Source organism: Seriola dumerili, unplaced genomic scaffold, assembly GCF_002260705.1.
Source record: "Seriola dumerili isolate Sdu_G_001 unplaced genomic scaffold, Sdu_1.0 BDQW01000025.1, whole genome shotgun sequence".
NCBI lineage: Eukaryota > Metazoa > Chordata > Actinopteri > Carangiformes > Carangidae > Seriola > Seriola dumerili.
This window is the reverse complement of record NW_019174280.1, coordinates 8,965,059-8,989,298: the sequence shown is the minus strand read 5'-3', so window position 1 is coordinate 8,989,298 and position 24,240 is coordinate 8,965,059. Positions and strand designations below refer to the sequence as shown.

The window sequence follows — 24,240 nt, the reverse complement described above, 5'->3', positions numbered from 1 at the left end:
AACCATCAGGATTAATTTAGGGTTGTCAACAAGAGGAGCTAGGGCAGTGATCGGCAACTGACGGCCCGTGGGCCAAAACTGGCCCACCGGCATTAATATCTGGGCCTCCAGACTATTTTGATCGTATGATTTTTTTTAATGATACAATATCAGACTGACAGTCCCACATTTTGCCCTCACCTGAAGAATGCTTATGATTTTATCCATGTTGAGACTGAATAACAAACACAAGCAGCCACGCATCAGGCTGTGGGCTGGACTGTACTCGGTGCACAGCGCCTGGTGCTAAAATAGACCTCTGTCAATGGCAGCAACAGTTATCCACAGAATCACTTCCTCTTTAGTGATTTTTACTTATGAAATAATAGCACACGTTAGAACGTTTTTTTTTGTTTGTTTTTTTTTTCTCAGCAATGCTTTATTTCAAGCTAAGCCAAACTTAGAACTGACCCCTGAGCTAGGGGTTGAACCGCCAGCGCTGTGATTAAAGGAAAACTCGCTTTTCTTGAGCCACCCCATACAAACATTGGATAAAAAAAAAAAAAAACCTATGTGCGCATCCTAGCAGAAAGTGCTGAGGAAGTGCTGAACTAATCAGCCAATTAACTGACTAATTGGGGGGAATGAGAGTGAAAGTGTGATGTAAGTTTTTAGAGTTCTTACCTCTAATTCTGATATTAGAAAATAATTCCCTCCACTGAGATGACATACAGAATATAACTGTTGTACATACAGCCAGTAGTCAGGACCCAGCTTGTGTTCTAATTACTGTGATTTAATTACTGCTGTGAGGATTTTCATTGAGTAGCTGAAGTTCTCTGGCAGTATGCCAATCATTTCTAACCAAAGTAGACATAGAAGAAAAAAAAACACGATCTAGACTGAGCAAGTCTTGGGTTTCTTATACCCCTCACTCTTAAGATGAGTCTTTGAGCAGTCTTGCTTGTGGTTAGGACACTGTTAAGGAATGATTTTTCTTAATGAAGTCTGAAGATTGTGTAAAATACTTTGATAGCCAATAAGTCAAACTTGTAGCACTTGCGTGTGAAATGTTCATGTGTGCAAAAGATCCTTATTTTATTTATAGCAGTCTCACTTTGACAACACTGACACCTTTTAAAGTTAAACCCCATAAGCTTTTTCTCTGACTCCTTTTAATGCACAAACCAATCAAATTTGCATTGGTCCAGTGCCAAATACATTCCTACAGGGTTGGCTGTTCTGCTCTGACTTTTTCATTGAGGGTACAAGCTCAAGAGGTAAAAACTTTTGTCAAATGAAATTAGAAAATAGATCAAATCCTTTTGTTTGCCTTTGATAACTGCATGTATCCTCAACCACCTGTTGTTGGAAGACATAAACTTTGCAGTAACTACATTATTTGGCTGGCTCTTAAATTAATTATTAGGTAATACAGTATATATGGTGCTCCACTACAAATGTTTTAATTGCCAAGTACTTTGTGACAAATAAATTACTGAACAATATAGACAGCTCCATTGCTTCACATTGCGTCAAGCAAACCTCACCAAGTCAGTGAAGGTTATTTAAGCTGATTATATATTGTGAGTGGCCAGTGAGCCCACCAATTGGCTGACGGTGCACAGGCCCGCCAATGAGGCAGGATTTCTCCCTGTACTCCCGATGGCCAGCCCGACTATGACAGACGGGTCTCTTGTCTATGTGTTGGCGAGAGAGAGCAGAGGGGGGGCAAGGAGGGGCTGAGTCAATTGATGTGCTGAGCACAGCTCTACAATGAAAAATTTGTAGTTATAGTAATAAGATAAAAAATCAATATGTGGCGGTCAGTGTTGATATTGTGGCAGGCCACCACAAATAAATCAGTGTGGGGAACATTAATGTAATTTCTAGGTGTTCTTTTGAATTCTTTACTGTGACTGAAATGTGTCCGTCTTTGGAGAAAAGCTGTGAGGCAAACATACTGTAAGTGTGGAGTTGTGGAGTAAAGTATTAGAGGTCACCTCGGAGGAGCAATTGCAATTAGGATGATTTTTTTTTTCTTATGATGTTGCTACAAATCAAAAATTACTTTTATGTTTCAAAATGTACTCATCTGTGTGTATTTGTTCCTGTTCTAGGCTGCTGATCTTAGTAAGCCCATAGACAAGAGGATATACAAAGGAACGCAGCCCACATGTCATGATTTCAACCCACTCACAGCTACAGCAGAGAGTGTCTCCCTGTTGGTGGGCTTCTCAGCAGGCCAGGTGCAGCTCATAGACCCAATAAAGAAGGAAACCAGCAAACTCTTCAATGAAGAGGTGGGTTCCAGTTTGCATTGTTTTGAAGACATTCTACCATAGATAACTTGTTTTTCTTATGTAGTATTTAATCATATTTGCATTATGTTTTGGACCAAAACCACTTTTATTACAGTAATGGAGTAAATAGCTGACCAGTCTCTCTCTCTTTTTTTCCGCTCTGTTTGTTTGTCCATCTCCCCCCAGAGACTTATAGACAAGTCAAGAGTAACGTGCGTACGATGGGTTCCTGGTTCAGAGAGCCTGTTCCTGGTGGCTCACTCAAGTGGCAGTATGTACTTGTACAACGTGGAAAACACCTGTGGCACCACAGCACCTCACTACCAGCTCCTTAAACAGGGTGAAAACTATGCTGTGCATACCTGCAAGAGCAAGTCAGCTCGTAACCCGTTACTGCGCTGGACAGTGGGTGAAGGGTCGCTTAATGAGTTTGCCTTCTCCCCTGATGGCAAGTTTCTGGCTTGTGCAAGCCAGGATGGCTTCCTGCGGGTATTTGGCTTTGACGCTGCAGAGCTCCATGGAACAATGAAGAGCTACTTTGGTGGCTTACTGTGTGTGTGCTGGAGCCCAGACGGACGATATATTGTGGCAGGAGGGGAGGACGACCTGGTGACGGTGTGGTCCTTTTCAGACTGCAGAGTGATAGCACGGGGGCATGGTCACAAATCGTGGGTAAGTGTGGTGGCATTTGACCACTGTACTACCAGTGTGGAGGATGGTGACCCCCCTGCTGAGTTCAGCGGTAGTGATGAGGACTTCCATGAGCAGATTCACTTTGGTGCGGGCAGAGAGAGAGCAAACAGCGCTCATTCTCGGCTGTCTAAGAGGAACTCTACAGACAGTAGGCCTGTTAGTGTGACCTACAGATTTGGCTCAGTGGGCCAAGACACTCAACTGTGTCTGTGGGACCTTACAGAGGACATTCTCTTCCCTCACCTCCCATTGTCCCGCACTAGGACTCACACTAATGTTATGAGTGCCACAAGCCCTCCAGCTACTGGACAAACTACTACTACTACTACTGTATCCACCACCACCACCACCACCACCACTAATCCCAGTGGCACCAATGGAAAAGACAATGTGAGCAATAGTAGCTCCAGTGGTAACCCAACTAACTCCCTCCCCAGCACCCTGCCTCGGTCCAATAGCTTGCCACACTCCTCCAACCCAGCAGGGGGCAGCACCCCCAACAGCCACACAGGCAACAGCAGCTCCACCAAGGGCAACAGTATCATTGATAGTGCTTTCATTGCGACCGGCGTCAGCAAATTTGCAACGCTGTCGTTACACGACTCACGCAAGGAGCGCCACGAGAAGGACCACAAACGAAACCACAGCATGGGTCACATTAGCAGCAAGAGCAGTGACAAGCTCAACCAGCTTAGCTCATCACGGACGGCAAAAGCTGACGCGGCTAAGACTCTGGGCACTACGCTCTGCCCACGCATGGATGAAGTGCCACTGCTGGAGCCGCTGGTGTGCAAGAAGATTGCTCACGAGAGACTCACTGTGTTAATCTTCCTTGAGGACTGTCTGGTAACAGCCTGTCAGGAGGGTTTCGTTTGCACATGGGCTAGGCCTGGGAAAGTGGTGAGTGACAGGCCTTTCGAGGATACTGTCATGTGACACCTCTTAACTCACATTGCTTCTAGCACATCCATTTTCTCGCTGCACCCAGAAGCTGTTAAATCCACTGTGTGCAGCCAAGGGTTTTGGTTATTTCATTCCAGATTTATACTAAACCCTCAGCATTTAGATGATTACAGTACTAGCACATCTTTTTCCGACAGTAAACCTCATGGCCTCACTATTCTGCCTCTTTTATTACATTCACATTACACTGTTGTTTGTTATCAATGTGTGTTATCTGTCTCTCCACAGGGATTGCTATCATCTCAAAACAACCCAGCCAACTCCCCCAGTGGAACAGTAGTATAGCCCCAGTGCTGGTGCTGCTAATGACAGCTCCATGCAACAGAGACGGGGATGACCAAGGCCAAGGCCCTGCAGCGCTTCTTCACACACTGTCACACACCACATGACCTCCAGTGTCACCTTCATTCTCATCACTACAACCACCCAGAATGCTCGCTTTTGTGTTACTACTCATGTTTAGATAAGCGATGTTGGCCAAGCTAGGGTTAGAGACTTGACCCCCTTTTGTCTGGGGGTGAAAAAGGGTGCTACTGGAAGTAAGAGGGCAAGCTTTAAATCATCCAGGAGGTTTATGGGAAGGGTTGACTGGCTCACTGTTACATCCATGGTCATATCAAGTCACGTCTAGTCTGAAAATAACAAACTGTTGTACCCAATCCTTTGTGCCTGTAGTTCTTCAAAGACTAGACACGGTGTAAGCATTGTGGTAATGCCTCAACCTATCCTTTTGTGTGGGTTTGATTCGGTCATATTTTCTATATTCTGTTTCTTCTAATATATTCACAGAAAAAAGGGAATAAGATGAGGGATTGTTTTAGAGCAGCAGCATATCCCCAATGCCAAGTCTATCTTTTTCTTTTTCTTTTTCTTTTTTTCTTTTTTTTTTTTTCACCTCCTGGGCGATCCCTTGTGCAGCCACATTCCTTAAACACCTGCTCAAGAGAGACTGGAGCTTTTTACTTCCTTTACAAATATGTCAATCAGAGGTATCACACTTAAAAGTGAATTTTGCACAGATTTCCTTTCATTCTTGTTTTCTTGTTTTTCCCATTTTGAATTCATGACGGTGGAACACAAATCGAAATATTTTGAAGACCGCTTTGGAAGCACTTGGGGAAATGGCGTGTTATTGCCTACTGTCTCAACGCTGGACGCTGCAATCATAGTTTTTTATATGGAAAAAATTGTTTGCACTTAATAGTTTGTTAGAGGAGAATGGCTTTACATTTTTGGAGTGTGTAAGGACTCCTTGACAAGGTTGAAATATAAATAGAATTAAAAACCTTTGTATCTATTGAACATTTATTTTAATATTGTTTCAGATTAAACGGGCTCTGTATTATATGTAAATATTGTACTTCAATGATTTATGGGTGAAATGATCATTATTACATTAGTTGAAAGATCCTCATTTCGGAAAATAGTGATATTTCTAATACAGAAAATCTATACCTAATATTAAAATGAATCTTGAATATGCAGGTGAAAAATGTTTCTTTTCTGTTGTACATAAAGAGAATTCAGGTGTATTTTTTATTAATGAAACGTTTGGTATAGGAGATCTATGAAGTCCTCTTATCTAACAGGTAGTGCTGAATGCTAGCTAGCCTGTCGCTGCAGATTCCTTTTACACCATAGGCAGGTAGGCGCAGATGCAGCGGTCTAATTCAGCCATCTCTCCAAGCTCAGGTAAACCACAGGAAGACTAACGCTGGCATAGTTCCCCTCGTTAGCACTAGTCCCATCCATCAACATGCGTGTGATTTCACTTTAACTAACAAATAAGACTGACGACTTATGTTCTGCAGACAGGGCTGAAATCTGTGACTCCTGTTATTGTGAGTAATAATCACTGAACTGATGCCGAACTTGTGAACAAACATTTGACACTGTGTTGAATACCAACTGACTAATGTCAGCACTTGATGGTGGTGTGCGTGCTTGAGGTGCAGGTGTTTTTCAAGCACCCACAAAGGAAGAGAGTGAGGATTTTAACAGTGGGAGCCTTTTCCTCCATGTGACGCCTATTAAAACAGCTTTGACAGACCTTATGTTCCATTTGTGTTAATTTTTCAAGTGTCTTTTCAGCACTCGCCACATGAATCGCTACATGTCTGCATGTAACATATTGTGATTGTGATTTTTCGTAGTTGGGAAATATACCCTCGTGGTTCCCTCCACAGAGGGTGCGATTCAGGCTCAACACACAACATGAAATTACTACTGTAGGTAGTGACACCCAGATAGGGACTCCTATCACTCCACTGGTAATCACATTAGGTTGGTACTTCCATTAGCGTTTAGCACAGCCGCCGAATGCTGACATCAGAACAATTGACCTGTAATTTGATTTCACGAGTAAGTAGAAAGGGCCTCACATGAGACATGACAGAAAAAAAAAAGACTGATATAAATTCAAGATATCACTGCCCTGCCAGGTCATGCTTTTACATGATCATTACAAGGAATTATGGGCTTGGAAACTACATCCCCTCTGCTGATCTACCCAGTTACAATGCTTCCAAGCGCACTGTGCATACTACATTCTACAATATGCATAGATGGATTATGAGACAATGGGCCCCTGGATGCAGACAAAGCAATGTTTTGTGTCTCTTTGTGGTAATTTTGTACCCTTGGGGTGATTCTCTCTGTGTCATTTGTGTGTGTGTGTGTGTGTGTGTGTGTGTGTGTGTGTGTGTGTGTGTGTGTGTGTGTGCTTTCTTTTGGTGACTTTTTGTTATTTGTTGTTCTTGTTTTTTTGTGGTCTTTTTCTCTTTGAAGACGTTTTGTGTCGTTTAAGGTCTCTGTCGTCTCTTGTCATCGCATCTCTTTCAGTGGCATTCAGCACATGAAGCAGAATTCTCAAGTGTTGTTGTTGGTGGAAAACCTGCAGCTGAACTTCAGTAATTAGTTCACACAGGATATGAAGAGATGCTGTCTGCCCAGGGGCACCCTGGGAATATCCCCAAGGGAGCAGGTGACAGTATGTACATGTATATCACAATGTGATAGTCCTGAGTCAGTCTGTCCGTTTGAGCTTGTGTTGGTCCAGGTAAATAAGTCACTAGGATAACCACATTCATGTGTCATTGTTTTATGTTGTTTTTTTTCTTCATCAAGATGCGTTAGCAAAGTTATTGAAGACCCTGCCACACAGGTGTTTTCAGTTATCGGCTAATTAGACCTCCACTCCATGCTGGAAGTTACATGAGGCATTAAACCAAAGTCCATAAAGACCCTGCAGCCATACATTAATAATAATAAAGAAAATGTAAAGGTGTTATTTGGACAAACCCGTGCAGAGGTCTAATGAGGGACAATAAATGGAAACACTTGTGGGGTGTATGATATGCATGAGCTAATAAAGCTAGCTATATTCTATCTACAGCGGTATGCAACACACACTCATAGATGTTGATCTAGTACAAATATATCTTGGTGTTATATGCTCTATCTGCAATCTAGGCCAATAACAAGTCATGGAACTTATTTTCATTATCAAAGCTGTTATAAATTCATGAGGTCCTATTGAACTTCAAGGACAAAATCTAATATATTATTCACTAGATACTAAACTGAGCAGGAACGGCCATTTGATCTAGATTATGACTTTGTTTGCTGTCACTCCATTCCACATAAACGTGTCTCCTAGTTATACTCTATTTACCAGTAAAGGGCGTGTTAGTGCTCCAGTTGACCAGTAGGGGGCAGTGTTGCTCAGACAAATGAGAGCTTGGAAATGCCTCATAACCATTAAATGAACTTGCATTTGATAACAGCTATCACTTGATCAAACAGGGAAAACATTGTCTATATATGTATATCCTGTTGTCTCTCACTCTCCTTTCCTATACAAATGTATTCTACTTCACCCTACTTACTTCATATATACTTTATACTCCAAGTGGGGAATAAAATTGCTCTTCCATAATTTATGAGTCACTTTTAGAAGAAACACGAGCACTCAGAGCCATTAAACCAGCACCCTGTGGCATCAGTGTGAGGGAAGGGGTGGGAAGTGTGATCAGCGGGCTGGAGAGGCACCGATCATCCTGTCAGGGTGTCACTCACCACATGACGGGCTCTGACTGATCTCCCCTGGGCCGCTCACATCTATGTTGAGCAGATATCAGTCAGGATTGGCTTTGAGAGATGTCTTACATGAAAACATGACACTGACTATAATACAGTACATATGCTCTTATGCTGCTCTCTAAACTACATTCTTTTCAACCACATTTATTCATTTTACAAACCGAAGCAACCGCGCTTTCATCTCAGCAGCCATTTGAATAGCAATCAAAACACTGTGGCATACGCTAAGAGCTTGGAACAGCTACATTTATCTTGCATCTTCAGGGAAATAGGTCCCACTTGATAGGAATTCAATAGATTGAAAGAGAGTCCCATTGGTTCTGTGGGGTCCTGCTTTGCTCATCTTCTCAGTGTGATGCAGCTCCCTCGCCTGCATGCCTCCACATATTGACCCAGAGTTTTGTTTACCTAGCAATGTGTGCAGGCGGCTATGAATGATTAATATCGTCTCTCAGAGCTATAAGCCTGAAGAATGAGCAGCATTCGATGTGTTGCAAAACCTTGACAGTTTAAGATAATGGACAGGGAAAATGAATACATGAAATTATGTTTGCAAAATGACATGACACTTTTTAGTTATGTCAGTGATGGATGTCCTCTGAGCAAATAGCACTAGTCAGATTACAGAAATAATTAAAAATTAACCTAGTTTTTTCCATCAAAACTTCCACAGGGATATTGATTTAGGCCATTGTGAGAACAGAAATAAAGAAATGACTTTTATTTAGCAAGTAGCAATAATAACTATCATGTTAAATTAAATCGAACACTGAAATTCAAGCTCCTTTAAATTGGATGTATTGGAAAACTGGGAAGCTCGGATGTCAATGTATAGGTAATTCTCTACTCAGCACTTTGTAGATAGATAACCACCCGTGTGTCTGATCTTTTGGAAACGATAAAAATAGGTACCTAGATGTTAGGGTGCACAGATGTCTGGAACCTACTGCTAACCTGGGTGGTGCGAATAAACGAATGACCAAACTGACACTCTTAAAACACACAATGAGGTTTTTTTTTTTTGTTTTGTTTTTTCTTTGGTTTTTTTTGGCTGCTTGATGGCAAGTTGTGAATTCAACACTGACATTTAAGTTGATATTTCGAACTTGTTTGTTTTGAAGTCATGTTTCTGGCCACCTAAGTCCAATATTCCCTCTCCTTTTAACTCTGTTTTTGGTGTCCATTCCTGAACAAAATATCATACTCTGCAGCTGCTAAATGCACCATTGTTGTTACACTATGTCTGTCTTCTGTCTTGCTTACAGGAAGCTAGAGGGAGTGAACCAAAGCAAGCTGCAGGACAAAAAACCTAAACAAGGTATTTAAATGTCCCATAGAGCTGAAGGGAAGTACTGAGTTATGTGATAATTCTCTGTGGGTTCATCACTACGAGCGACAATTTTCAAATTACATGTAGCCATTGATAATATAAAAAAATGAAAGCTGATAACATGAAGTTAAAGTCATGTCCAGGTTGTTGGAAAAATGTTGAAGCAGCTGTTGTGTATTTTATTATGTAATCAAGCCATCTTTGTAACTCCACTTATGGTCTGAAAAATTCAAAACTACTGAAGTAACTGCCAAGTCATGCTTCAGAATTTACTCCCAATGAAAAATTTATTTTGACTGCATGCTCCAGTAGCTCATTATTCCAGGTCTGTGTGCTGGAAAGAAAGGCAAGCTGGAAAATCAACACTTAAAATAATTCATTCAGAGAAGTAGACTTGTGGCACATCACAAGTCAATTATTGCATTTAAATTATAACACACAGTAGCTTACGTTTTCATTGAGCTTTGTTCAGCATGGCTGTTAGATTAAAATAGTGCCTATATTTCTTTGTCTTATACTGACTTTATTACTGACATTGAATTTGTGATTTACTGCTTCAATTTTAATTGCTTTATCTGTTTCATTGGTCAATCTGCCCTGATGTTTCTGACTGCTTCAGCGTAAAAATGTGCTCTAAAGCTGAAGGTTTACTGATTAATGGACATTACATATAACTGGCCCTAGAAAAGATGTCACACACAACTTCTGTATGTTTTTCCTGTTCATTTTTGCCCTCAAATATTAAACTAAGTAGAGAGCTTCCAATGGCAACAGCACATTACAGTTCCAAAGGCTCCAGCATCAGTTAACCATTAGTCACCAAGAATCAAGAGCACAATGCCACGTCCTCCTATTCTCAATTCTATTCTAAGCCGTGTCCCTTGAGGTGCGGGCCCAATTACTGGGCCTCCACCATGGGAGCAGCTGCACAATTTGCAAGTCACATGACCTCAGCACATCAGTCCCAGCATCACATGTCTTCACACTGCATTAGGAATTAAAGTTCACGAATAGGAAATAAAATGGGGCTTCTTACCCTGCAGAGATTCTGTCTGTCATAGAGGAAGCTTTGTTAAGCTTCATCAGTGCAACTCAGTCTTTACATTTGTCTTAGTGAACAACTATGCTGAGGATATATGTCTTACATTAAGCATGTCATATTTAATTCATGCAATGTTTAGGAATTTTATGTTGGGAGCAGAGTCTAAGAGAGGCCTCAAGCAGTCTGCCAGAGGATGTACTTAATGTGAACTGTATGGGGAGTCCAGTCAGCAATAACTTTGCAGTTATTCAGGATTCTGAACAGTGTGCAGAACCAATTGTTAAACTTTGCCGGGGGGGTGGGGGTGGGGGGATCAATGCAGCTTCAGAGAAGCCACCGAGCTTGGGCCTTAGCGGAAACCATCGATACAGAGCTGTGGTCTAAGCACTTAAAATGTAAATGCATCTTCAATAGCAACAACACGAACGAGAGAGTTGCACCAGTGTCTTGGGATCTCTCCAGGTGCATTGTGTGCATTTATCTGTGAAATCAAAATCTCTGCACAAAGATACAGTGGCCTGAATAGGCATTTTATATGTGAAATATTAAGCTTGACAGTGATGCACTGCAACAAAATAAAACACATGCCCTTCACTCATCATATACACCCTCTGTGAAACATGCTTGATGAGAAACACTCATTTCGTTCATGTGCCCTATCATGTCAGTGTCACTGGTATGCTTATCAATGCTGTGCACCATTCTGCAGTCACAGGAGTAACAAGACTCTTGGTGTGCTCTCGAAACCTGTTGAAGATCAGCTAAGTGGGAGATTATTTAAATGGAACAAGGTGTCTCAAAGGATCTCTTTTGATCTCAGCAAATTTATGTGATATAAATAACTTCAAATTAATTATGCATGCACAGTGGGATTGCAAAGTCCACAGATTCACCAAATTTATGACTGCCCCGATGAGCACTTGCCTGCTCTTTCCAATTTACCACGATTTAGAGATGTTCTACATTTTTGGTAATTTAAAAGTAACCACACATATTTTAATCTGAAAGCCTTGTTAGATAAAACACAACAATATATTGTTTAGTATATTATTGTTAATTACAACTTACAAAACAAAGCAGACTTGCCAGAAATCACTTGAATAATTCAATGTAAAGACATATTTCTGTTAAAGAAGCCAAAAATCCAACATTCGTCTTTATTTGGAACAGTCCAATAAAACAGGCAATATGAAGAATAGTCCATAAAGATTTACTTTAAAAGGCTTTTTTCTTTATAGAGGATGCAAAAGAGACAATAATATATAATAGTAGCAATTAAGGTCACTGTAATCGAACATAACTCTTGCAGAGTTCATGGTCCCTGATATCTCCCCAACCCCCATTTTTCACATGGGGGGCCACCCCTCCAACCCCATTGGCTGGCAGTCTCTTTGCTATCAGGAGGTTCTTTGGGAACAGCTGGTTCCCGCTGCTCTGTAGGATGTTTTCTATCTTGGTTTTCTGGCTTATTGGCATGCAAGAAGCCTTCTTGTGGTGCATGCCACAGTCTCCGGCGTGGAAAATCCGTGGCGCCTCACTCACCATGACTTTCCAGTAGGAGGGCAGGCAGGATACAGTCAGGTGTTGTAAGGACCAGTCCCAGTTGTAGTCGTCATAAGTGCAGAACGTGTCGGTGCACTGAATCAGCTTCTGGTACGTCTCTCTACTCAGAGCCATCCCCATGTTGTGCTCAGTTGACTTCCAGGCCTTCACCTCTACCTTATTTGCTTTGCTGGAGTAGCCAATGTGGCTGTAGCTCCCCAGTGAGAGGATGTCACAGTCTGTGCACTGCTCCCTTTTCAGAGCTGACATCAGCTTTAAGAGATGGATAAAGTCCGGAGACAAGTAGTGGTCCTCTTCGATCAGCAGGACCAGACCCTTATGGTCCTTCAGGACCCGGACCCTGTCCCATACAAAGTGCAGCTTCCACCACCAGTGGTGCTTGGTCTGGGAGAACTTGGCCTCGCGGTAGTGGCCAAATGAGTCGGGGTACTCTGCATTGATGCATCCCAGCTTTAAGGCGTCTTTTTTGGGAATGTCTCTTGGGCAGTCCCTGGGGTCATTTCCAGGGAACTCCTGGGGGTACAGCTGAATGCTGAAGGGAAAGAAAATCTGAAGGACTTGACAGAAGTCAACAGAGGCCACCACTTTATTTATCTCAGGGGACCAGTAGTCATGGCTGAATATCAGCAGTATGCTCTCCACACCTCTGACCTTCCGCAAACTGTCCACTAATAGCTTAAGGTAGTCTGGTCGGTTATGGACCTGAACCACCACAACCAGATCGTCTTTCTGTCGAGAGGCCTTAAACTTCTCTTCATTTCTTATTGTCTGGTCAAAATTTAGCTGGAAAACAATGCCACGGTATACTAAAGTGGTGTTATCTACCTCTGGCTTGGGTATCTTCTCTTTATCCTTTGCTTTTTCTGGATGTGTGTCATTTGCTTGTATAATAGGAGGTGGAACAGGTGCCCGGCTGACTGCAGGTGTGGCTTGCACCTGGATATGGTTGTTGATGCTGCTACTGCTGCTGCTAACGCTGCTGCTTCTCCTCACCGTCTCCACTTCCTTGGGGAATGATCCAGTGTCGTTCTTTTTCTGCCTTCCGCTGCTCCAGAAAGCTAGGCCACAGATAACAACCACCAGAGTCAGTATCACCACCTTCCTCTTGTAGATTCGGAATCTCATGATAGGGGGTCAGCCTCTTGCGAAGGGAGAAAAGTTGATTGTAGAGAAAAAAAAGCACAGGCTTGCAGTTGTGATGGTGTGCTTTGCACAGGGAGCAAGCCTGATTAAAAAGAAGCTGTAATGAGGCTAATTGTTGGCAAAATGAACTGTTGCTGTAAACATGGATCCCACTGGAATGTCATTGGTGGTGGATGAATATTCCATAAGGCATGACGGGTGCTGGGAGGCAGCAGTGTTGCAGTGTGCATGAACCACCTGAATGAAAAATAAACCAGGAAATAAACTTAGGGCGAGCAATATGGTTAAAATCATTATCAAAGTGTTAAGAGGAATATTTTCCAAATAGGCAGCAAATCACAGTATGACAAATACATGCAAAATAAAATAGAAAGTAATCAAAATGATGTCTATGACAGTGACCCATCTTGCACATTAAATGAGACCTAACGTTTCATGTGTAAAAACTTGTGAAATATGTGTGACACTTCATTTTTCAACAGCAGTTTGATAAAATAATCTTAACTAAGGTCCACTTAATAGCTTTTCATGGCATATATAATACTAGCATATATATTATGTAGGTTGCATGTTGACAAATGAACCAGCGCTATGACAACTAAACAAACTCAGTTAGGAAATGAAGACCATGAGATGCAGTGTAAAGCTAACTACTGATCCTACGGTTACGAATATTAAATCAAACTATTGCCTCCGAGATCAAGAATTAACTTTCACTCTCACATTGGAGTTTTTACTTTATGCATATAAAGAGCATAGGCTTGTGTAATGCACAACATTGTGCAACAATAAGTGTTTTTTTAATGTTAATTATAGCTTGCTGTGAGTCATTAATTTGGAGAACAGAAATTTGTAGGATGATAACATTACTAGATTGTTGAAATTTGAAAAACTGTAATCATCCAGCCTTACTGGAAGTACATTTGTTAAAATAGCTAACTTAATTTCACATAACAATCCAATAGTCTCTACAAAGTAGTATCACTTAAACCACTAACATAATTTAATAATAAACATATCTCTATGACCACTCTATACTCCCTCTTTAGTTATCAATTTTGATTATAGCTCAATACTTCTTTATTTTCTTCTGCATAAATCGCTGTCCTTAACTGCATTGTAAATATTGATTAGCTCTTTCTACTCAGATCTGCTGAACAAAACTCCATCTTTTTTGTTATTAAATTAGTGGTCTCTCTGGCTTCCTACCTGACCCCATTCATTCTCCTCTTTTTCTGGAGACTCTTCAGCTGAATGGTCACAGTGCGACACTGCCTGGTATAGGCATTTGACACCAACTGTATTAGAGTCTCTGATAATATTAATGAATACATTCCTGGTTGCTACTGTAAAACTCAACAAAGAAAAACAAATGCTATCTGTAAACATGTACTTTAACACAGTAATATTGGATTTAAACTTTAAATACAGTAGTTTATGAAAAGCGGATTAGATGGCAAAGCTATCTTATCTATAGGTTTCATATCTTTGTAATATGTATGTCCCTATACGGGCTTTCCATACATTTGCAGCTCAAGTGAACATCAAGTGAAAGGTTTGTTCTGCAGCTGTTTCAATCCACTGTATTTACAGCACCGTTTTATTCTACCAGTGTCTGTATCTATCGTGTTTCCTTGCTCTGATATGCAATGTTTCACTTCGAGCCTAACACGGTTAGTTTTTCTGTCCTGAATTGGCCGCTGTCAGGCACACCGAGCCAGCCACAGCTTTAATCGATTTTAATACGAGATGCCGTTGTCGTCGTGTCGCCGACTGATATGAAATACTCTCAAAGCGACCGAAAACAACAGTTGTCGTCGTTTCAGTTTCGGTCTTTAATGACAACGAGCATCCAGAAAAATGCTAGCCGTAAGTTAGCTTCAGCTAGCAACTTACAAGCTGCCCGTCCACACCGAACCTCGCCAACAACAACGTCCATGGCGAACCAGAACAACCATATTCACACTAGTTACCTAACACTGGAGAAGCCGTACGGTCCTTTCAGCGAGAAACATCAGTACGGTGGGGTCCCATTCTCCTCCATACCTTCCAGCAGGATGCATGGAAACGCAACTATCAGCTAGCTGTAGAAATCCCAAATACGGAACCACTGCCTGCCCCTGCTGCTGTCCCACAATGCACTGGTCCAGCGGGGGGCACCCGAGACACCCTAAATGTGTTCGTGTATCCCTGCTGATGACAGCCTTCCTGAGCTCAACATGGGTCGGAACAGTTTTACTATACCTTTAAGTGATTCACTAATCCATACCAAGGCTTAATATACACATTTATATGTTTAGATGGAAAATCTACCCTAAAACATGAATTTGCTTAAACATTGTGCTTTTCTAGTGCTGCAGGTTACATACAAACAACTGTTTCCCTAAAATGGAAACCAGAGCATCAGTATTTTAAATGCTGGATTGTTTCATTTAATATCGTTTTATTTGACAATTGGGCTTACAGCTGTGACTGAAAATATATACCCTAGTTAAATTACCATGGGAGCTGTCACTGTGACCTAGGGGTTGTTCCATTATTCACTATCTATGTAGCAGCTCCAGGTGTTGCCTTATTCATTCCCAGCAGTAGTTTTCAGGCTACTTTTGGTGCACATAAAGTTTGTTGGTGCAAATTTGAAAAGGATGAAATCCTTCATAGCAACAATAAATATAGAATATTTATATTTAGACATTTTTATCTATAGTCAGATAATGGAAAGCTATTTATTCAAGTTCTGTCATGACACACACAAATTACTAAAATTGTTGATTTTGCCTGGATAATTGTAGCTAGTATGTTGATTAAACAGCTTGTTTTCAGGTTGATACAAAAACAAGTAAGAAATGTGAACAGATAAGTCATGCATTTATCACCAGGTGTACAAATATACTGCTTCTTCTATCTACACAAACATCTACTTTCTATTAATATAACGTTTTCATTTTCTACTTTAAATACTGTGGGTTAACCCCTTTGTGGCTTTTGTTTTATATTATTAAACAAGGGCAAACACTGTGTTCTGTACATGAGTATAAAACAGAAAACAAATCTTTAGGCCTAGATATTAAATTAAACTCATCATATCCCTTCTATTCTCATATTGAGGAAAATAAGGAAACAGGAAAATAACTGTTGACCCATGCACAAAATGTTGTCTTTTAAATAAAATATTGTTCAAAAACATGTCATATCATGTTCAAATTAGGCCTAATGAAGGTCTGAACGTATGAAAAACATATTTCCTCATATTTAACCTGTAGTTTCTCTTTATAAAATGCCTTTTGTTTATTCCGTTAACTCATTTTATATAGTTCCAGCTACAGTAAGTGCAATAAATGAACTTAAACGTCTCCACTCATCACTGATAGTGTTGAACCCCAAACCTCCGTGTATGTGTTTACCCCATGGCGTTAACTGTATGTGACGCCCCCTGCAGGCTGTCCCGCTACATGCTGCAGTTCCCCCCCGCCACTGGGAGGCGCAACATACAAACACCACAACCGGAAGCTCTCCTAGTTGAATGCTTCATTGGCGCACGCGCAGCCCTCTTTCTTCCTTTCCGACACTCGAGCGAAAGAGACAAGATGGGCCATCAGCAGCTCTATTGGAGTCACCCCAGAAAATTCGGTCAGGGATCCAGATCCTGGTCAGTCCTGCCTTTAATGTGTCAAATGTCGACATGTGAACTAAATCGTGCTGGTTTGAACGTATTTGTGGCTTTCAGTAGTTGATAATTCATCAGTAGTTTTGCACCGCATGGGAGCTGACCGTGAGCTAATATGGCGGTGGAGGATACGGATGCGCCTTGTTAACTTAACAGCAGTACAGTTGTGCTCAGTTAGCCGCTCACTGTTCTTGAAACGAAACTGCTCGTGTTTAATGTGCAGAAATCTTATTACACATTTGCATGTGATTTCAGGAGGTTATTAATGTAAACTGTCTCTTATAACATTGTAAGCCTGACCGTTTTAGATCTAAAGTATATGTGAAGCTAGGCTAGGATTAGCCTTGATGCACAGAGAAAGGCTTGCCCATGATAACCAGCGCCAAGTTTGTGTGGGACACCGTACCTGTACTCTATGAATGAGTGAATGATAACCACAGTCATATTTGCTCTATTATGTAAATAAATAAAATAATAATTTCCCTTTTTACTCCAGCCGGGTATGCTCGAACAGACACGGTCTGATCCGTAAATACGGACTCAACATGTGCCGCCAGTGCTTCAGGCAGTACGCTAAAGACATCGGCTTCGTCAAGGTAAATACTATCCATTTTCTATCAATTTGTGTTTACATAGTATATTTGACTTCATATCAAATCGTAGCGTTAGTAAAGGCTGGTGACGGCGTCGGAAAGGCTCGTTAAGCACATCACACAACTTCAGCAATAATATTGTTCTAACTTGTTTAAACCTGCATTTTAAACAAATGTAGTTTGTCTCATCTAGAAAATTGGCTCTTAATGAGCAGTTTCGTAGCACATATTTGCAGACATCAGCCTCCCTCTTAAAAGAGTAATGAACTTATGGTTCAGTTGTCACTTAATATGACTGAATAGTCTGGAGAAATTGAAACAACAATGCAGAAAGTGTCTCTCTAACCATAACTAACGACTTGATTATTATTTTCACACAGCTGGACTAGATGTCTTGCGCTGACATCCTCAGGTGGTGATCTCTGGAAGGCCAGCCAAGATGGGATAATTCAGCACTGCAAATAAATGTGTTTTTTTGTCCAAGTTAATTGTTTTGTGTGTTTATTCATGAATTGTTTTCTAGGCATGCTGCTGGGTATGATTAGGTAGTATTAATATCACATTTAAACAAATTTAGTCACTTAGCTGAAACACTGGTATGTGAGCCACTGTCACTCACAAATTTCCAGAGACTTTTAATACGCAAAGGACGAGTATTTGTGCTTTAAAATAGTTGCATACAACTTTGTGTGAAGCAACAATTGTACCATAACTATACCAGATAATTGCTTTCTCTGAACTGGTTTGAAAAGGTTTTAGTTCTCACATAATGTTCTGTGGACTTATTTATAAGGTTTAGAGCGTATGAAGCCCGGAGTACCCCTTGTACACAAAACTCAAACTCTGATCACCTGGAAGATACACACTGGATGCTACATAAACTTTCAAATTACACAATCCACCTAAAACCCCAGACGCTCTGAATACATTTATGAAAGCATAATTTTTGTTTATGGTGTTGATTCAATCATCGTCTTTTATAGAAATGTAACTGGGATACCTGTCGTTACAAAAAAAAAACAAACTATATAGCCTGTAACATCCTTGAGCAATAAAACAACTTAGACTCCACAAAAACATTATTTAAGGAGGGTAGTTATTGCAGGCCTGTTGGTGTAGCATCACATCTTAAAAGTAGTTTTGTTGCCCAATTACTGAGAAGCAACTGGCACCTAATTTTTATGGTTACAGCACTGTTTAGGTATCATATGTCGGCATCTACATAATTAGAGGATAATGCTGAAGAAGTAGGGGTTATCCTTGGAAACTATAATGTCGGTTTAATATAGACAGATGGGTAAGAAAAGAAAAAGGAATATTTGTTCAAACTTGATGTATTAGAAACAGCTCTCAGATCAGTTGTGGATGCCAAAATATACCAGGTGGAAGATCAAATTTGATGCTGTAATTTTTAGATCAAGCAGTCAAACTTATCAGCAATCCTTAATGGGGCATTAGCTGAGCTATTTTGTAAGAAATTAAGTACAGCAATTGATCATTTAGCATGTCGCCTACATCATAATAAATGGCACTGCAGTAAAGAGTAACTGATCTTTGGCAGTTGCAAAGATTAATTTCCTAGTCAGCATGCATTCACATGAAACAAAATGCCCCCCCTTACATCCAAGAATTGGTAACGTGCTGGGGTATTGGTCTTGTTCACAATTAATGAAATCTGATAGGACCCCTGTAGTGTGGCTAATTGCTTACTTCCTTGTGACTTTGGTTACCAAACTTTGAATATTGAGTAAGCTCAGCAGCAGCAAGGCACCTTGGCAGGTGGAATTCTGTGCAGATCCATATATAGACTTTGGCCAGGATTTAATAAAGTAATTCTTTTTTTTTTAATGTCCTCTGGCTTTAAGACAGAAGGTTAAATGTGAAACACTAGATGGCAGCAACACTTCACATTCATGATTCAAGGCCAGTGACAATGAAAAGCATTACACAATAGTGCTTACAAATGCTATTTCTGCATTGAGATATTCTTCACATTCATCATATGTAGATAACCATCCCTTTTACCCGTTCTCTTCAAGCAGTTATGAAGCTTAATTTTAGGTTTTATTGGCCACTTAGTGACGTTAAAAGAAATTTCAGAGAGGCTGATGAAAAGCACCTCTTCTAGACTGGTTGAAAGAGCACTGAAAATATTTTTACTACGGTAGATATGGTGTTCCTTTGATTTTTGAGAAATACAGTTTTTAACATCTACTTTGATTCATGCCAAATCTACAATGTATATTTAGATCACACCTTGCACTTTGATGATTTATCAGCTGGAGGTCTGGCATTGGCCCTATTTAATCTGAGGCAACAAATAAATTATGTTTGGCAAAGTCCTGTTTATCAGAAATAACAGATCTCTTTGTGCTCAGCAGGATCAAGATGAATCCTTAATGATCACATTTGGGTAATTGGAATGTGGCAAAAAATAATAAGAAAGATTTCAGCAAGATGAAGGTTATATGAACACAAACCTACAATCTGAGCCTGATAACATGCTGTATAGAAATGATAAGATGTATGAAAAGGAATGGAAGTGTGCAAAATGGGACCAGTAGAACCTTTCATAATGAGGCACAGAAAATCTAATATAAAATGAGCAAATGCAGTAGCAATGAAATACACGCATACGCTCTGATGAAGAAAAAGAAAAAAATTAAATATGACATGCAGTATGTAACTGTACAGGATGTACTTTACATTCTAAATCTAACACATTATGAAATGCATAATGTGAGGAGTCAAGTATCATTATCCCATAAAAACACAAATGAAAGCACAGCATGTGCAGAACAGCCTGCAAGGATGCAGGATGTCTGTGTACATCAAATATGCATGTATTGTATTGTACAAGCACTAACTCATATGCATAAAGGCAAGTGTGTGTGGAGTGTGTGAGCAGCACTCTGCAGTAACACAGGCTGGCAGTGGCTGGAGCTGTTTGGACAGAGGGAGCTGAACACACAAGTGCTCCATGTTGCATCAGTCCAGAATGGGGGCGGGTGGAAGGTGTTGTCTTTGATGTTCAGTTCAGTTTCATTTTTTTGCACCAGTGTATTAATGCTCCTGTTATTCTGCCTCCTCGGTACGCCACGGCCAAGACAACTGACTGAGAGTATATGTTGAAAAGTTTGTGTCATCCAACCAAAGAGCTCTCTGCATGAATCTCTTATGTAACACCTGTATACAATATATCTAGTAAGAGAGCCACATTTCACATTTCCTGAAAATGACATACCTGGCAATCTTTGATAAACACATTTAACAACACCTAACGGCAGACTTTTTTTAAAACCACAATTGCATTTTTTAATTCAGTTAGCTGGAATTGACATATGTTCATTTTGTAAAACATAAACAAAAAACACATTTTGTATGAAAATGTAAAACTTTTTGGCCACATGGGGGCAGAAGAACTCCACAACTGGCTGACAGATACCCAGTTCTGACATATTATCACCTTATTAAGCTGTAGTGGCCTAAGCCTTTGCAAACAATTGTCTATTTACACATCTAGCTGATGTGTAGCATTAGTACTTATTTAGAGTAATGCCTCTCACCACTCAGTATAAGTTTAATATTCACTACATGTTTGCCTCTGGCTTGAGAACATATTCTATCTCTGCCTTTAGCCATTAAACATTCATCTGTTTTTTTCCACCAGTGCAACTAACTTTGTTGGTTTAGGTCTTTTAGTTGAGTTTTAGCTTGTTTTCTGAAAACAGCTTTCATGGGAAACCAGGTTGAAAGGGAACTCCAGATTAGATTGTAGTATTGCATTTCAATAAGGTGGGTGACTCATAAGATGCAATTTGATTTGTTTTTTTTTTCAAATTGTCGAAATTGAAGCAGTAGAGGCTGAGATATTCTGATTTTAGTGTTTAGTATGGTTTTATGTGGCAAAAACCGGATCCTGTAGTTCCCATAATGCAACTTGATAGTATCTTTTATTAGAGCCCCCCCCCCCCCCCCCCCCTCTCTTAAATAGCCACGTCTTTCAACCCCGAGTCCTTCAGTTTATAGGGTGGGCTTTCTGTTAAATTTTTTTACCAAAACAAGGAGCTGAAAGAGACTAAAATGCTCAGTGAAGCTGCATCAACCCTGTGGGTTTGTCACCATGAGCTAAGAATTTCACATTGTACAGGCTTTTGACACGTTGATAATACAAAAAAAAACATTGCTTTGTGTAGCTTTAAAGTATTCAAATACAGATATGGGCATATTTGAGCAAAGAAAGCTCATAACATTTATTGGTGATTGCATATCTGCCAACAATGGACGTGTTACTGTGCACTGAGAGGATGCCTGCTGCTCCTTGGAAAACAGACAGTTTGGTGGGATTGGCGGTGAGACAGGAGCACTCCCATTTTATTATCCCTGAGTGACAACTATGCTGCAGTGGTGATGTACATGTGGGGAAAATCAATTCTGGTGCTTCTGAGAGACTGTGTGCACTCATGTGTGCATGTCAAGCTTGTACATGCTCCCCTATAAATAAATTACTGTGTACACACTGTGGTTATAACCACATCTTAACATTGAAAGTAAACCTGAATAAAACACTAGTCCGAGCAAATCAGAACGGAGTGTTCATGTGATGGCTTGGGACCCAAAGACTCTGTGCCGCTCTGACTGACTGCCAGGCGCATCACAGAGGTCTCCCATCCATCTCCAAGATTATAGGGAAAATAAGTGAACTGAAAATGTTGCAGCGCACTGTTGGCATGGAAACATTCCTGTGAGTTTACCTGCTTTCAATTGTTAGACCAAGAGCCACTTCTTGCTACAAGGTTCCTCAAAAGGGCTGTGAACGAACACAGCTCATTCATGCTCTCCTTCAGTTTCGACTGAGTGGAATCTGTGCTGAATGAGCGATGGCAACACAAAAATAGAAAAAAAATACAAGAAAAAAAAATAAAAAATGCTGCAGCTGGAGACAGAAAGAACAAATAGAAAGATTAATTGGAAAAAAAAAAGAGCAACGGTAAATGCAGGAGCAGTTTATTCTCAGTGTGAAATCATGCAGTAACTATGAGGCTGTGGTGTAAGCAGCTCTAAGTACTGATAATTACTGGATGTTTTGTTCATGATAGCCTCATTTTCTTTTGGGCAGTATAGAAACTACGACAACTATAACTACAACAGTGATATCCATAGCCACAAACATCACCAGACTACAGTGTTTTCTGGAATATTTTTCCCCCTGTTTCAGTGCATTCCCCTGAGAAGAGAGCTGTGCACTACACTGAGCTTTATTAAAGTCCAGTAAGGAGCTTCCTGGCTGACTCAGTTGTTCCAGTCAAACAGCGGCTAATTCTCAAACCACCACGGACTAAGCATTCTCCTGCTGCAAAGCCTCAATTTAGGTTCAGATGACTTTAGCAAACATTAATTTCTCTAAAGATTTCAAGGGAGATTATGGAAAGTGAAGAAGAATAGCTTCAGCAGTGCACACAATACAGACTTTATTCACTCACAGTCAACTGTGTGGTCCATGTTGCACCACAGAGAAATGTGCAGTCTATCTGTCTTCAGGCTAATGGCACATGAAATGATAAAATGCCAGCACCATCAGCCGTTCAGGAACGACTCCTCGCCAAAGTAAAAGCATTTCGACTCTTTCATGGCTGATATGTCACTGCAGGGAGGGCACAGGTGTAATTAATAACACTAATGATGGCTGCCTTCCATGTAGGCGAGCTAGTTCCAGGGTCCTGCTGCATTTTGGCTCAGTGGCGTCGAGCACTGGGACATTTAAATGGAACCGAGCCATCGGTGTTTTCAGAAACACCTGTGCTTTTCCTACTATGACAACGTCTGCTGTGAAAAAAGGCCGACCTGTGACTACAGAGCAAGATGCCCAACAAATGAGAGCTTAAACAAGAAGGACGGCAGAGGCAATGAAGCAAAAACAACACTGAATGTACCGTATGGGGAAACAATTTATGGGAAATTTTGTCAGAATTTGTCAAGTGTTCAAAGTGTTCTTTCAGCATTTGCCTGTGAAAAACTGATGCATATTTGCCGTTATTTCAAAGCTGTAACCGGAGCATCTCGTGTCCCAGTGATGGTATTCATGGATTTTACCAAAATACCTGACAATGAGAAAGAAAGTCAAAGCCAGATTCACATTTAAACACTGGATTTTATATGACAGACAATGCCATTAACTTTTAAGGCGGTCATGGAAAATAACACAGCTGTAATACAAGTTATAGAGGTGATGAAACTGGATTTTAGCTTCTTGGGTAGTGACTGTGAGCACCGTCAGAGTTTACAGACCAAAGAGCAGTGTATCGACCCATGAAGCTCAAACAGCTGTACTGTATAAACATAAAACTGACACACTGAATATTAATAGCCAGGACTCTTACCTGCTGGATGACTGGAGAATACGGGATGTCTCTCCTCTCTGCAAAGTTAGGTGGATGATCTGCACTTACACCTCTCAGTCACTGTGTAATTTCACAGCTGAAGTAATAAGTAGAGAGGCAAAAATGAAAAATGTGCCGCTCACCAAATATGACAAATATAAAGAAGGATCCTGCATACTTCTTTTTGGTATTCAGCACATGCTAAAATGGTCTGCACAGTGGTAAATTTCATGAATTACATTGAATTACTGTGCACACGAGGGAATCCATCAAACATAGCTGATCCACGATGAAGGATGTTTTGTAGCAAGTATTGTTTTTAAATGTTTTTTTTTTTTTTAAACGCTGAATCTTGAGCCTCATTTATTCCATCAAAAGTCATATCAGCAAAACCTTAGTTTTCCTGCACCGAGAATAAAAAGATGACTTAAACTGGGCGAGATTTACACAATCCTCACAAGCCAAACAGCACAGTCAGTAAAT

General features: G+C 40.6%; 3 protein-coding genes across 3 annotated transcripts in view; 2 read left to right on the top strand and 1 right to left on the bottom strand.

Moving 5' to 3' along the window:
* LOC111237863 (WD repeat-containing protein 20-like) overlaps nucleotides 1-5,982 on the top strand; it is a 17,887-nt gene extending 11,905 nt beyond the window's left edge. The window contains exons 2-4 of the mRNA XM_022767156.1: nucleotides 2,100-2,282; nucleotides 2,469-3,875; nucleotides 4,167-5,982. Of these exons, the coding sequence (XP_022622877.1) occupies nucleotides 2,100-2,282; nucleotides 2,469-3,875; nucleotides 4,167-4,223 (1,647 nt within the window). The 3' untranslated portion in view covers nucleotides 4,224-5,982. The remainder of the gene's footprint in view (nucleotides 1-2,099; nucleotides 2,283-2,468; nucleotides 3,876-4,166) is intronic.
* Nucleotides 5,983-9,574: 3,592 nt separating this feature from the next.
* On the bottom strand, nucleotides 9,575-15,238 carry mgat2 (mannosyl (alpha-1,6-)-glycoprotein beta-1,2-N-acetylglucosaminyltransferase). The gene is made up of 2 exons (XM_022770293.1): nucleotides 15,091-15,238; nucleotides 9,575-13,354 (listed from the first exon to the last, which is right to left on the bottom strand). Exon 2 carries the CDS (start codon nucleotides 13,097-13,099, stop codon nucleotides 11,693-11,695), a length of 1,407 nt encoding a protein of 468 aa, XP_022626014.1. The 5' UTR covers nucleotides 13,100-13,354; nucleotides 15,091-15,238; the 3' UTR covers nucleotides 9,575-11,692.
* Nucleotides 15,239-16,657: 1,419 nt separating this feature from the next.
* Nucleotides 16,658-17,865, top strand: rps29 (ribosomal protein S29). The gene is made up of 3 exons (XM_022770294.1): nucleotides 16,658-16,766; nucleotides 17,281-17,380; nucleotides 17,758-17,865. Exons 1-3 carry the CDS (start codon nucleotides 16,705-16,707, stop codon nucleotides 17,764-17,766), a joined length of 171 nt encoding a protein of 56 aa, XP_022626015.1. The 5' UTR covers nucleotides 16,658-16,704; the 3' UTR covers nucleotides 17,767-17,865.
* The last annotated feature ends 6,375 nt before the right edge of the window (nucleotides 17,866-24,240 follow it).